This window comes from Coenobita brevimanus, chromosome 54, assembly GCF_032717465.1.
Source record: "Coenobita brevimanus isolate Jiangsu-jjx chromosome 54, ASM3271746v2, whole genome shotgun sequence".
Classification (NCBI taxonomy): domain Eukaryota; kingdom Metazoa; phylum Arthropoda; class Malacostraca; order Decapoda; family Coenobitidae; genus Coenobita; species Coenobita brevimanus.
The window spans coordinates 1,117,501-1,132,229 of NC_137007.1; the positions used below are offsets into that span (position 1 = coordinate 1,117,501).

General features: G+C 46.4%; 1 protein-coding gene across 1 annotated transcript in view; it reads right to left on the reverse strand.

Moving 5' to 3' along the window:
* Positions 1 to 9,760: 9,760 nt before the first annotated feature.
* The window catches only part of LOC145400981 (uncharacterized), a 30,685-nt gene continuing 25,716 nt past the window's right edge, over positions 9,761 to 14,729 (reverse strand). Inside the window, exons 5-8 of the mRNA XM_080273341.1 lie at positions 14,279 to 14,387; positions 13,559 to 13,713; positions 12,961 to 13,090; positions 9,761 to 9,897 (exon numbers count right to left, since the gene is read on the reverse strand). Coding sequence (XP_080129467.1) covers positions 9,761 to 9,897; positions 12,961 to 13,090; positions 13,559 to 13,713; positions 14,279 to 14,387 — 531 coding nt within the window. The remainder of the gene's footprint in view (positions 9,898 to 12,960; positions 13,091 to 13,558; positions 13,714 to 14,278; positions 14,388 to 14,729) is intronic.

Here is a 14,729-nt window from a genome sequence, read left to right on the forward strand (position 1 = left end):
ACACACACACACACACACACACACACACACACACACACACACACACACACACACACACACACACACACACACACACACACACACACACACACACACACACACACACACACACACACACACACACACACACACACACACACACACACACACACACACACACACACACACACACACACACACACACACACAATATTAACGCCACCTGATAACGCCGTGAATTACAACAGGGATGTCGCACCACTTTTTGCTCTTGACTGGGCGTGTGTGTGTATTGTCTGTTTGTGTGTGCTTGTGTGTCTGCATTATTGTGTACATGTTTGCTCATACAAGTACGTGTTTATACACACACAGTATTTAGTACAAGTGAGTATGTTTCACCCATTTTTTATCCTCGCTTTTCTTCGTTTCTTCCTTTTTTTTTTTTTTTTGCTTTCATTTTCCTTATTTCCTTCGTTCCTTTCCTTGCTTCCTTCCTTCCTGCCTTCCTTCCTTCCTTCCTTCCTTCCTTCCTACCTTCCTTCCTTCCCTCCTACCTTCCCTCCTTCCTTCCTTCCTTCCTTCCTTCCTTCCTTTTCCATGGTTTCTCCAGCGCGTGATCCTGTCGGAGGGCCAGACAGGGTCTTATTATTAGCCAGGATGGAGCCCGCGATTATTGACCAACACGACGTGACCCCCCTACCACCCCAGAGAGAGAGAGAGAGAGAAAGAGAGAGAGTAGAAGAGAACAAACGGGCTGAATGCCCAGGTTAAACATAATCTGGTACTAAGGACTGAAGGACAGGTGGTTGCGGTGTTAACTTTATAATTTTACAACTAAGACGATTAATTAACTTTTACTGTCTCCAGACGATTTTATCCAACTCAGGGGAGAGTCTACTGTATGTACTGGGGGGGGGGTGAAGTCATCTTCAAAACAGCCAGTCCCAAAATGCCTTTCCTAATTACTAGAATGCGATGAAGAATATGGCCTCGAGGTGAAAGAGTTGTAAATCAAAATTGTACTGGCACCTGAGATATGAGCGCGGTGTTATCTCCAGCCGCTCGTATCAGTGTATCATTAAACAGTAAGTCAGCATTTTGTATTGGCCGGCGATTTTGGACTTTGCTGCCAAATTTATCTCTGTGGTCTCGCAGATATATAGAAATAAGATCGTAGTTTTTTTTTTTTTTTTTTCCCGGCCGCAAAACTTATAATTCCAGATGGTGGACGTAGAGAGTCTGCCCCGCTTCTTGGTAAGAGGAAAGTAATATGAAAACTTTAAATTGGGGTTCACTCTAGTTTTCTTTACCTTTTACGCGCTTTACCTTACCATATCCACGTTAGTTTACCCACCCTTAATTTAGCTTACCTTCCTTTAGTTTACCTGTCTCTCGTTACTTTACCTATCTTGCCCTACGTTAGTTTACCTGCCTTACTCTAGCTTGCCTCCCTTTAGTTTACCTGTCTCACGTTACCGTACCTTTACCCATCTTGCCCTACGTTAGTTTACCTGCCTTACTGTAGCTTGCCTCCCTTTAGTTTACCTGTCTCACTTTACCTTACCATACTTTACCTACCTTGCCCTACGTTAGTTTACCTGCCTTACTCTAGCTTACCTTCCTTTAGTTTACCTGTCTCACTTTACCTTACCTTACCTGCCTTGCCCTACTTTCCTTGCCTTACCTCACCACATTTTCAACACAAGCAGTTTTCTGCAACTTTTAGCCGATTATGAAAGTATATAGACATCATCATCATCACCATCATCACCATCATCGTCATCGTCATCATCACCTTTGTCGTCGTCGTCGTCATCATCACCTTTGTCGTCGTCGTCGTCGTCATCATCACCTTTGTCGTCGTCATTCATCATCATCATCATCATCATCATCACCGTCATCATCATGTCATTAGCTTCACAGTATGATCTAATATTAGTCTGGGGCAATAATCAGAAAAGCAATGGAATATCACCGGAAGACATCAACTCAGAAATTGCCAAGCCTTGTCACCGCGTCTGACTCCGTTGACGTTTACCAGAGAGAGAGAGAGAGCGGACCTTACTGTCATTTTACTGCGTTGAAAAATTGCTATAGTGATGGAAATGAGAGAGAGAGAGAGAGAGAGAGAGAGAGAGAGAAACCTTCCCAGATAACACCAAGTGATATACACCGTAATTCCACAAACTCGCAAAGCGTATAATGTATTTAGTGTTGCGCTGCACACTCACTGTGTCATTGTTTGTGTGCCAGTGCAGTGTTGAATAATATCGCACAACAAGGGGTCACTGGCCTATCCTCTGGCAACACACACACACACACACACACACACACACACACACACACACACACACACACACACACACACACACACACACCAGTAATTGGACTTTTTTGCCGGAACAGTGTGAAATATTCTGACCGTGTTGATATAGCGACCGGCGGCTGGATTAAATGGTCAACAGTTTTAACCAAGCTTGTGTGACAAGCCTACACAGAAAAGGGAGGTAGGAGGCGCTGAGTGTCGAGAGGAAATGTACCGTTGGCCACACACAAACCTGGGACATTGTTTGTGTGAAGTGGAAGTGTAGCTACAATATCCAACGTTCATGCATCACGGTTAATTAGCCATATCAGGTAATATTTGACACCTTCGTTCATTCATGTCAGTGCCACCAACAAGCAGGTGATTAAGTCAAGATTGTCAGGTGTACCAAATCCTACACCTCCACTACACACTGATGTTGTTCCCTGTTTATATGTTACCAACTGTACAGTACATGTGCTCGTATGTGTTCAGTATGTGTATGAATGCGTGTATGTATAATGGTACACTCCGGTACCTATGAAGGCATTGTACCACACTTCAGTAGTGGTGGGTGGGGATGGGCAGGTAAATAGGTAAGGCAGCATCATTTACCTACCTAATTGGAGGGCTTGATAAGGACTGGAAGTGTGGACCAAGATTTTGATGGGGAAATTGCTTTTGTTTTATTGAAACTGGGTCTGTCTGAATGAAACTGGTGATAATATGGTTTCTTTTATATCCAGAGAGAGGGGGGGGGGAGCAGAATACTTCATCGGATTGCAGTGGGTAAAGAAGAGAAATAAGGTCACGTGAGGTCGATGAAAGCACTGAGTTGGTCACGTTCGTAGGGCTCAGTCTCTCTCTCTCTCTCTCTCTCTCTCTCTCTGCCCTCTTTTTTCTTTCTCCCCCTGCTCTCCCCTGCACCTGACTCCCTCGCTCTCGCCACTTCACTCTTTTCTCCTCGCTCTTGACTCTCGTCCTTGTCGCTCCCTCACCACCACCACCACCACTCTCTCTCCCACATTTCAACATTTTTGTCACATTTCTCTCTCTCTCTCTCTCTCTCTCTCTCTCTCTCTCTCTCTCTCTCTCTCTCTCTCTCTCTCTCTCTCTCTCTCTCTCTCTCTCTCTCTCCATTTTCTTTCTTCACTATTCCCTTTCCCTTCTCTTCCTCTTATCTTTCTTTTACTTATCTTTCTGTCTCCCTGGCTTTCTCTCATTCTCTTCGCCTTTCACCTCTTCTTTTTTCCCCTCCCTTTCCTCCCTTTTTTCATTCTTTCTATCTTTCTTTCCCATCTCTCCTTTCTCCCCTCCCCCCTCCGCACTCCACCTCAAACTTTCCTCCTTCCTCTCCCCCTCACCCCCACTCCTTCCCCACCCACTTCTCTCACTCGCTGGAGGCAGTGGTGTAATCGGTAGCACACTCGTCCCTCTGCATGAAGTCCCGGGTTCGATTCTCGGGCCGCCCATGAAATTTTTAGGTGGGTCTCTCCTCCCCCCAGCCTGTTAGTACGTAAAGTTATAGGGACCTTGATTGTAAAGTGGACGGTTGGCAGCAAAAATCTTCAGAATGCTGGTCTTCGCTTTGTCGATAGGCATTAAGTCTTCCCCTCACCCCCACTTCCCCCCCACACGCAACCTCCCCTCATCCCTTCCCCCCGTTCCCTCTCACAACCCCCCCTTCATCCCCACTCCCCCTTACAACCCCCCTTTCACCCCCACCCTCTTCACAACCCTCTTCCCCCACTCCCCCCTTACAATCCCGCTTCACCCCATCCCCCTCACAATTCCCCCTTACCCCACTCCCCCTTACAACCCCCCTTCACCCTCACTCCCCCTCACCCTCACACCCCCTCACCCTCCACTCCCCCTCAACTTCAACATGGAATCAGACGCGACGAGAAGTTTCATCCCGTCATTGGTAAAGTTCACAGTTCTCTCTCTCTCTCTCTCTCTCTCTCTCTCTCTCTCTCTCTCTCTCTCTCTCACCTTCCTTTGTCTACTCCTTCCTTCCTCTTTTTCCTTGTCGCTCCTCCATTGCCTTCCCCTCTTCTCTTTTTCTCTCCTTCCCTCTGTCCTGTCTTTCTCCTTATTTACTTCCTGTCTCCAGTCCTCCTCCATCTCTAGTTTTCTTCTCAGTTTCCTTTGTTCCGTTTCCCCTCTTTGTTATTTATTTCCTCCTCCTCCTCCTCCTTCTCCCCCCCCTTTCTTCTCTCACATCTTTCCTCCCACTCTCTCTGATATCTCCCTCATTCTCTCCCACTGTGTATGCGTCCCATCTTACTCTCCCTTCGGCATTCTCCCTCTATTTTCCTCCCTCTTACCTCCCTCCCCCTTTCTTCACTCCTCCCTGGGTTGTCCTCACGCCCCCTGTCGACCACTTCTTGTTAGTTTTCCCCCTTTTTTCCGTCTCATTAATTTTGTTTTCTCAGTAACTGTATTTTCTTATGTTATTTCTCTGCTTTCCTTGTAACTTACTTTTCATTCGTTTTATATATAGGTGTAGACATATACTGTAGGCTGTTTGTATACTGTATAATGTGTATGTACTTCTGTATGAATGTTTGTATGTATATATGTCTTTAATGAATGAATGTATATGTCTGTCTGTCTGTCTTGTCTGTTTGTATGTATATGTCTGTGCGTGCATTTATGTGTGTGTGTGTGTGTCTGTGTGCTTGTCTGTCTGAATGTATGTATGTTTGTATATGTCTGTCTGTATGCATGTATTTATGTATGTGTGTGTGTATGTCTCTGTCTTTCTGTCTGTCTGTCTGAATGTATGTAGTTACCCAATGTAAACAGCTGGCGTCCTGCCCATACTGTCGGTCAGATATATGAAGGTAGTGTTGCTCAGCATTGCCTTTCCTTCCCACCCCATCGTGCAGGCTGGTGCGTGGTTGCGTGGTTGGGTGAGGCAGTGCTGTGGATTACTTTTCATACTTTTAGCATCCCGGAAGTGAAATAGTTTAGACTGGAGCTGGGAAGAAGGAAGTTACGGCTGGTTACAAGCTCCCTGACACCTCATCCTTACCGATTTATTTTGGGATACGGCTGGTTATTATCCTTTTGTACGTTTTTTTATGCGGAGTGTGGTGGTATTAGGAGGATTTAAGACGGAAGAAGACGGCAAGGTGTACTTAGAAAAATAAATAGCTTAGGAAGAGGTGTGTGTAATAAGCAAAATAAATGGCCTAAGAAGAGGCGTTTGGGTAAACAGCTTAGGAAGAGGTGTGTGTAATAAGCAAAATAAATGGCCTAAGAAGAGGCGTTTGGGAGCTTCCTTAACCGACGAGAATACGGGTCACTTTTTCAGGTTCTCTCTCTCTCTCTCTCTCTCTCTCTCTCTCTCTCGTGATAAGGATGAATGAAATAGCCGAGAACATAAAAAGACAGTTTTATTTGATCTACAGAGACAATTTGTTACACTTTGCCCCACACAACACCTGGCGTCTCCTGCAGCATCGTCACCCTCACTACACCCTCACTATACCCTCACCCTAACACCCCCCCCTCACCCTCACACCCTCACCCACACCCCTCCCTCACCCTCACACCCTCACCCACACCCCTCCCTCACCCTCACGCACACAGCAACCACACAATCCTGAACCACCTTCACCATCATCCCCACCACACCCTCATCGCAGCTCCACACCCTCACCACAGCTCCACACCCTCACCACAGCTCCACACCCTCACCACAGCTCCACACCCTCACCACAGCTCTCTACACCCCCACCACAGCTCTCGACACCCCCACCACAGCTCTCCACACCCCCACCACAGCTCTCCACACCCTCACCACAGCTCTCCACACCCTCACCACAGCTCCACACCTATACCACAGCTCCAGACCCTCACCATAGCTCTCCACACCTCCCCCACATCTCTCCACACCCTCACCACAGCTCTCCACACTCTCACCACATTCTTACACAGCTGCACCTCCAACACTCCCTCACCACACCCACACACATCTGCACCCCAAACGTAATTACCTGACCATCTCATTACCTGGGCTCCTCAATACCTGCGCCTCCTTACCTACTTAACCCCTGCACTGCGATGATGCCTTAATGTATTCTTGCTCTTATCGAACGACTGGAATAAGCTTTAGGAAGGCATCTTGTACTTAAAGGCTAATCACTGGTGTATATTAATCCCGTCCGGCACGAACTGTTTCTCAAAAGCTGGCATAAATTCGCCTAAATGTAACAAGAATACAATAAGGGATCATCGCACCGAAGAGGTTGTGTTTGTTCACTCCCCCCTCCAGGTTCCCCAAATCAAGGGTTGCCATGGTAACGGTGCGGCTGAGTGGTGTTGGGTGTGTCTGAAACTCGCATGTCGGTGGGGTATATGAGTGTCACCGCTGGAATGCAAAGTGGAGGAGGAGAAATGGAGAGGAGGAGTCGCCTAGGGTTGTGTGGAGTGGCAGGGGATGGGTTGGTGTGGAGTGGTTTGGCAGGGGTTTGGGTGTGGTGTGGTGTGGTAGGGGGTGCGCTGGTGCGACTGGCATGGTGTGGAAATGGGTGCATTGGTGTGGTGTGGAGTGGGAGGTTGTAGTCTAGCGATGTGTGGTAGGAGATCCGTTGGTGTGGTGTGGTGTGGAAAGGGTGGACTGGTGGTGTGTTGTGGCAGGGGATGAACTGGTGTGGTATGGTGCGGTGTGGTTTGTTGGGGTAGGCTGATGTGGTCTGGTGTGGCAGGGGATGAGTTGGTGTGATGTGGAGTAACAGGAGATGAGGTGGTGTGGTGTGGCTACGAATGGATTGATGAAATGTTGTGTGGCAGGTAGGTAGGTTCTTGTGGTGCGTCGTGGCAAAGGGTGGGTTGGTTTGGTGTGGTGTGGTGTAGCAAGGGGTGGGTTGGTGTGGTGTGATGTGTGGTGTGACAGAGAGTGGGTTGATATGGTGTGGTGTGGGAGGGAATATGCTGGTGTGATTTGACATCGTATGGAAATGGGTGGACTGGTTTGGTTTGGAGTGCCACAGAGTAGGCGGATGTGATGTCTAGAAGGAGATGGTTTGGTGTGGTGTGGCAGGGGGTTGGATGGTGGTGTGTGGTGTGGTGTTCCGTGTTGTGGTTCTGTATATAGGGTGGTATTGTGGAGTGGTGTGTTGTGATTTGGGGTGGTATTTTAAGAGGAGGTTAGTGTAGTGTAACAGTGGTGTGATGGGGAAGGGAAGGGAACAAGAAACAATAATTATATATATGTATGTCGGTGGTTAACATACAGATCTGGTAATATCTGGTGACACAAACATTTCCTATGTAGTTTACTTACCAAATAAAACAACAGGAACATCAAGGAAAGTCAATATCAAAATACGAATAACGTTAATGGTTAAACACGTCACTTTCATAAACTAGACTCTGGTTAAAATCTGAAGCCGGATTGTTTGTTGTTGTTTAAGGGTTTTTGGTTGCTGGTCGTGGGTCCCTCTGAGTTGGGTCCTCTCCCGGGAGCTTTTAACAGTGTACACAGGACGCGGTACATGTACAAATATTTACAGAGGGTGGTGGAGTACATCATGTAAATTAGTGTATGAACAGGGAGTAGATTTTTCCGCGGCACAATGACGGGGTAACTGTACTGTACACATTTTTTTTTTTCCTTTTTTGGCCAGCGAGTTTTGTGGACGATCTTTTAACATGCTGATAACGAGGACTGACACAGCACACTGAGCCCTCTCCCCCATGTATGACGGCACACAGTAGGAGGAAGAAGCTTGTCACTGTTTGTTTATGAGCATTATGGTACTCTTGACCGCTCTCCTTCATGGGTCTCTACTGTATGTCCATTTATAGATCAGGGGAGTAGCAGTACCAAGGCGGATATAGCCATACCTGTTTGTAATGTATGGAACACATGTTTTCCATTAAGGGTTATCCATATATCACACATCGATGTAACATTGTTTCTGTAAAGTCTATCTGAGTGTAGGGGAACTTTTGTAAATGCTTTTCCTGTCGCCTGTAAGAGCGTAATGTAACTCTCACAAACCTTTATACATCACAGTAACACTAGAACGCGCGCTGCTACAAGGAAGTAAGAGTTGCGTGGAATATGCTTTATCAAAATATATGTACAATGGTATCGTCTGAGTGGAGCAGCGCATGAGATACTGAATGGAAAACGAAGACAGGAATTATAGAATACTCGAAGCACAACGAGTCTGTGATGATGTGGTGTGGCTCTTGTTCTTTAAGTCACCTGCGTCTTTGTCTTGGATGACTCGAAGGGTTAAACATACCATCGTTTGTACTTTGCTTTTCCGGTCCACAACGTCTTGGCTGTGCTTCTGACACTGTCTGCTTGTGAGAGAGGTCATTGGGTGCACATGCTTTGTAAACTTTAATTATCTTTCTTATCAAAAAAGTAACCTTGCCTGCATTCGAAGTTGTCACTGAGGTATTAGATACTTGGCACTGATCAACACAAATTCGTGGCATTTGCACCGCTGCATAGCAGATCATTGATCGCTTAAGTTAATGACATTCTTGCGACAAGGTCCATGGACAACACCACACACTTTATTCCGTGAACATATATTATTCCACATACATTATTCCCAGTGAACAGATGTACTTGTGGCGACGAAGAACACAAATATAGGTCTGTATTCCCATCGGTTCAGGCGGCTTCCTTGCAGGATATTTTCTGTATCTGTTACGTTAATACATTTCTGCCATTTATGCAGTTTAGTTGCCTATAAAAGATACATAAAAGAACTAATTCGTAACATGCAAAATAAATCATGAATCAAGACGTACTAGGCAGCCTCCTGAGCTGACGAGGGACACAGACGAGGTGGTGTGGGTTTGTTGTGCTGGAGTCTCGTGTCTCCTCAGCTGGCGTGAGGTGGACGGCCCCGTCCATGTTTGTTGGTTGCTATCCTGGTTCACTGGACTGCCATCACCACCGCTTACAATCACCACAACCACCGTATTAAAAGTCAGCTAGGTATATGGGGAATGGGAGGATTATGTTGGAACTAGGAGAGATATAGAGAAGGTTAGTCAGCAGTGGGGGAAAGAGGCAGGTATTGGGATAGGAAGAGGAACAGTTCAGGTGGAAGAGTTTGAGGAGTGAATGAGAGGGAAATGGAAGGAGAAACAGGGACGAGAGGGAGCCACGTCCAGAGACAGGCTGGTAAAAAGAAAAACTCGATCAGAGCGGAAACTACTGCACTTGAGGATGACAGAAGAATTGGAGACAAGTGGTAGTTGTCAATATGGGATTAGCGGTTCCGAGGAGTCAGTAAAATTGGGTTAAGATATAACTTGTAGTAAAGCAACCTGAAAGAGGGGGAAAAGTTTAAAAAGGGAGAAGTTCGGTTTGTTTTAGTTTCTCTTTATTTATGTTGCGTGGAAATAAGTGAAGGAGGAAGAGTTTAGAAGGAGAGGCTGGATCTGGGTTTCTTGCTGTGGAATATACAAGTGTTAAGTAAGGGTGAAGTGTGTCTGTCAGGACGAGTGTGTGAGGGGTGCGACAGTGAGGCCCGGAGACAGGAACAGCAACAGCAGCAACCACAGCAGAAGGTGGTGAGTTGGTGGGTGCGTCCGCCTCGCTGACGACACCTGCATGGCGGCTGGGGCGTCACCTGGCTAGGAGAAGGTGGCATTAGAGAAGCACAAGACCCTTGGGTTTTCATGTATATTTTATGCATGTGAAGTCTGCTGTATTATATTTTAAAAATCACTAGAAAGGCAGCATTTTGAAGCTAATGCATGACAGCGTCCAAAGCTTGCTTACTGTATGTAAATACTGTACATGTACTTGCTTATATTGGCAATTCACGTGAAAAGAATAAAGAAAAAAAGGCGAGGCAGCACGCTCAGAACTAATTCGCCCTATACAGTGAGCGCTAACAAGTTCCTTTAGTAAGACGAGTCATTTTGGCGTCTGGTGGTTCCGTGCCCGTCTTTCCACACTGTCGGGGCTTTAGTTAAACTCACTCTTAATGCCTAAATAAAAAATCTGAGTATTTTGTCACGTGATACCAGGCCCAGGAATGTGCATAATACTTTTCAGACCAGTCGACCTACGAGGCCTACGAGAACACCAACACCAAGGAGAAGTAGAGAAAAGTCCAAATATTTTCCATCCTGGACATGTAAAATATTCGGTGTATTCATGTTGTGTTTTTTCGTCTGGCAGCGCAGCAGAGGGGAAGGGTGGGTAGGACTATGTAGGGGGATGGTGATGGAGGGGGTAGGAGTGGGGAAGGGTGAGTAGGACCATTTAAGGATATATAGAGAAGGGGGTGTAAGCAGTGACGTATCCAAGTCTCAAATGGTGGGGGAAGGGTAAAGGGGTCAAGTCCTTTTTTTGGGGGGGAGGAGGAAACACTGCTTTACAAATGTGCACGCTTTTAATATTCCGAAATTTCAAATGGGGGGAGGTAATGGGGTGCTGGGCAAGAGTCTGACTGGGTATGCTACTGGATGGGGGTTAGGAAGGGTATGTTGGGCCATGTAAGGGGGATAGCTGGGATGGGGGTGGAAGGGAGGCTGGGGGAATAGAATCATATACAGAGATGGAGGGGGAGTAGGATCATGTAAGGAGATAGGGGGAGTGGGGATGGGAGTGAGGGAGTGGGAGTAGGGCCAAGTGGGGTGGATGGAGGGCGGGGTTTGGTACCAAATGGGGTTTTCTTTACATGAGAAGAAGAAACTAGTGGGTGCCTTGAGAGCTGCCCAGGCCTTGAACCTTGAAAGTGTGTGTGTGTGTGTGTGTGTGTGTGTGTGTGTGTGTGTGTGTGTGTGTGTTTTATGGGTATTGTTTGTGTGCATCCAGTGTGGTGTGCAGATGGAGTTAGCAGCAGCAGTGGTCATAACGCATAGCATCCGATAACCTTTGATGTTTTGGCAGAGAATAATACTGCCTCTGAATAATATCCCCATCATCACAACAGCCAGGCAAAACACGGGCCAGTTTTTGTCGCAAACACTGGTCATGCTGTGTGAACTCTACGTATTATTATTCAGCAGCGAAAAAAAGGTTAAGTAAATTTGGAAAATGTCATGATATTGCCGGCATTTTATGTGTTTATTTATGTTAGGTGTTGGTATGATTTTAGCTGCATTGTAGAAACAGAGGCTTGTAAATTCCATGGCATTATTATGTTAGATTTGACCTGTCGTGTGTGTGTGTGTGTGTGTGTGTGTGTGTGTGTGTGTGTGTGTGTGTGTGTGCGTGTGCGTGCGTGTGCGTGCGTGCGCTTGCGAGCCTGCTTGCGTGGGAGGGAAAGAGGTATATTGCTTTTCACCAAGTTTGGCACCATTAGCAACGTCCTCAACGCCTGTAGTTTTGATGTCAATCCTCTGTATCAGGTGAACCTCTATTTATTACCTTGAGAACCAATATAAAGGCAGTACAAAAAGGTATATCCAGTACTGAGGGCCTTTATCAATGGTACAGGTGTTGAGGAAATCACTGATGGTGCTAGACTCGGTGAAATGGAGTATAGGAAGGGAAGGAGGTGCGTGGGAGGCAGCTATTCTGATTATTTATGACTGGCCATTATGCACCGGTAGTTGTGTGAGACTTAATTGATGTGTGGTGATCAGTTATAGTGACTCAGGCAGTTGTAATAAGCGTGGTGGTGACAGGTGTGGCGGTGACTAGTGGTGGTGATTGGTGTGAAGTGTAGTGACAGTGATGCGTATTGTCATCTTGAAACATTTTTTTTATGATGTGGGATGTGATGGATCATAGTGTGCTGACCTTGACACCTGTTAGAGCTTAGATGGAAACTCTGGTCCGGAAAATATCTGTTGTCATACGATACCTTTGCACAACAACGCAGGTATAACAAGAACACATCCGCTTCAATTACACAGTGCCACACCTGCCATCTGTGCCACATCATACCTTCCACAGTGACAAGTACCACGATAGTACTACCTGTCAGTCATCCAGTCCTTTTTTTTTTTTTTACTCAGGAGCGTAGAGTCCTTGGGCTAGGCTATTCAGTTTCGACTTTTAAGGCAAGACGACCAGCCTGTCTCGCCCCTGATTGGTATTATATGAGCAACAAACCCTAAGCATTCATTGGATGTAAACGCTCACTGTCCCCACCAGACGTCATTTGGTTATGTGGTAACCGCCCAACGTAGTAAATGGCCTGGGTTACGAGATATCGTTTGGCTTGTCACTTAGTGTAGAGCCACCCGAAGACAGCAGTAAAACGAGTGAGTAGCCCACCTACACTTACCACAATAGCGCAGGTGTCATATTATAACGCCTGCTCAGATCACACAATAACACACGTACAATAGCAGGTGTGCCACAGTATTACACGTAATACAATAACACACCTTCCATATCGGGACGGATCCACGAATATTTGTGAGGTGGTAAAATATCACCTCACAAAATAATGAAGGCTCGACACCCCATTCTCAAAGACAGCTAATTAGCCGGTGTCATCCAAGCATGATTTATATCATTCGTGTAGGATAAATAAGCACAGGAGCCAGTCAGATAAGATATATATATATATATATATATATATATATATATATATATATATATATATATATCTATATGTAAAAGTACGGTATACTAGTGCCAGCGTGATAAAGTAAGGGCGTTGCTGTGACAGTATCCCTGGATCCTCCCGTAACACTCACAACAGCACCTGCAGCCACAATGGACACACCTGCTATGATGTGGAGTGTGATGGATGCTGGGCTGGAGTTTGGTGGTTGGCAGGTGTAGTTGCCAGAATCAGTGCGTCCAACAGCCGCCAGGGTGAGGATGCTGCCGTCACGGGTGTTACGCACTGACACCTGTTTGGGCCACACCTGGCTTAGTGGCGGCAAGAGCGAGGTGTGTGGGAGGAAGGTGGGACAGGTGTGTGGCAAGTGAGGGAGTGAAGGACAGGTGTGTGGAAGAAGGGAAAGATAAATGTGTGGCAAGAGTGAGGGAGGAATGAGGGACAGGTGTGTGAGAGAGAGAAGGGAAGAACAGGTTTATGAGTGGGTAAAGGAGGATAGAGATGTAAGTGTGTCAAGGAGGTGGGAGAAGTGAGGTAGAGAATGGAAATAGGATGTTAATGGGAACTGACTTGACTATCATGAAGACTTTTACTTCTCTTGTCCTGTAAATTTAAACTGAAACGCAGCCTTCAGTAAAGTATCAGAACTTTTTACAACTTTTGGAATAAAAGTAAGAAGATCCAAGTAACACTTCCCTTTGATAAACCCACTCCTCGCTCATTCATGATCCTCCCCCCTCTTCCCCCCACACACACCTACCTTCCTGGCGGTGTCAAAGTTGATCATGGTGCGGTTGTGGTACCAGAAGACATACTCCGGCGGCTGGGTGTGGTGCTGCAGGGTACAGTTGAGCACCACTGAGCTGCCCTCCTGCACGTACCGCTCTGGCCCGCCGCCTATCTCACTCGACGCCTCTGCAGCCACACCCAGGATAGGTCAGGGTAGGTCAGGTGAAACGACAACAGGATTTTTAAACTGTGGTCCCTGTTGTAAGCTTAGGTGAAGTTAGGTTAAAATAGATTAGTTTACGTGACAACAGGTGTTTTTAAGACTGTTGTACTCCAGGGGTGTGGTTAACAGTGCCAACAGTATTTTTAAACAACGGGGATTGATCCTTATGGCCGTGTTATTAACGGCGGTGAAGAGAGGAAATAGCATTGGTGGTTGATTTTGCTGAAAGGAATGAAATCATGTCTACAGATTCTGCGGTTGATAAAGAGTGGGAAGGGTTACGCTGAATTTAATAAGGGGGCTTGCCGAGTTGGAGTGAAGGGTGTTGGCACTGTTTACACTCTTTTATTTGGTGTGTAGGACTTGTGTGGTTTTTGAGGCAGCATGTGTGTACTTGGGTGTCGTGTGGTTTGGTAGAGGGTGTGGTGTGGTGTGGTGTGGTGTAGTGGGTTGTGTATTGTGCTATCTGATGTGGTATGGTGTGGTGTGGTGTGGTGCTTTCTGTACTCCGAGTGTGGTGCTACTAACCTGTAATGATGAGGGTTGATATGAAGACCATGGGTGGGTGGGTGGAGAGCTGACAAGCGTATTCCCCTTCGTCTCTCTCTTGGGCGTACCTCAAGTGAAGCACCCACTCCTGAAAAACGTACACAAAACATTACTGCCACAACTTACCATCATCATCATCATCATCATCATCATCATAAGCAAACGAGGTGGTGAGATCCTGAGGACAGTATTGGTGAAGGGCTATAAACTGTAAGAAAAAAGGGAATCTAACGTCTAATATGGCAGCTGGAAGAGTTCACCTCCTCGTTACCACCCCTTCAAAGTAAGTCACGCTTCAAGAGGTTTAACTAGCGTGTCTTTCTTGGTCCGAGGGTTTATACGCTGCTTTCCTAATCCTCTTGACTGTTTGGTTTGGCCGGGTGTAAAACGACGAACATACAAGCATAGATTACACACAGAAATTCATGTC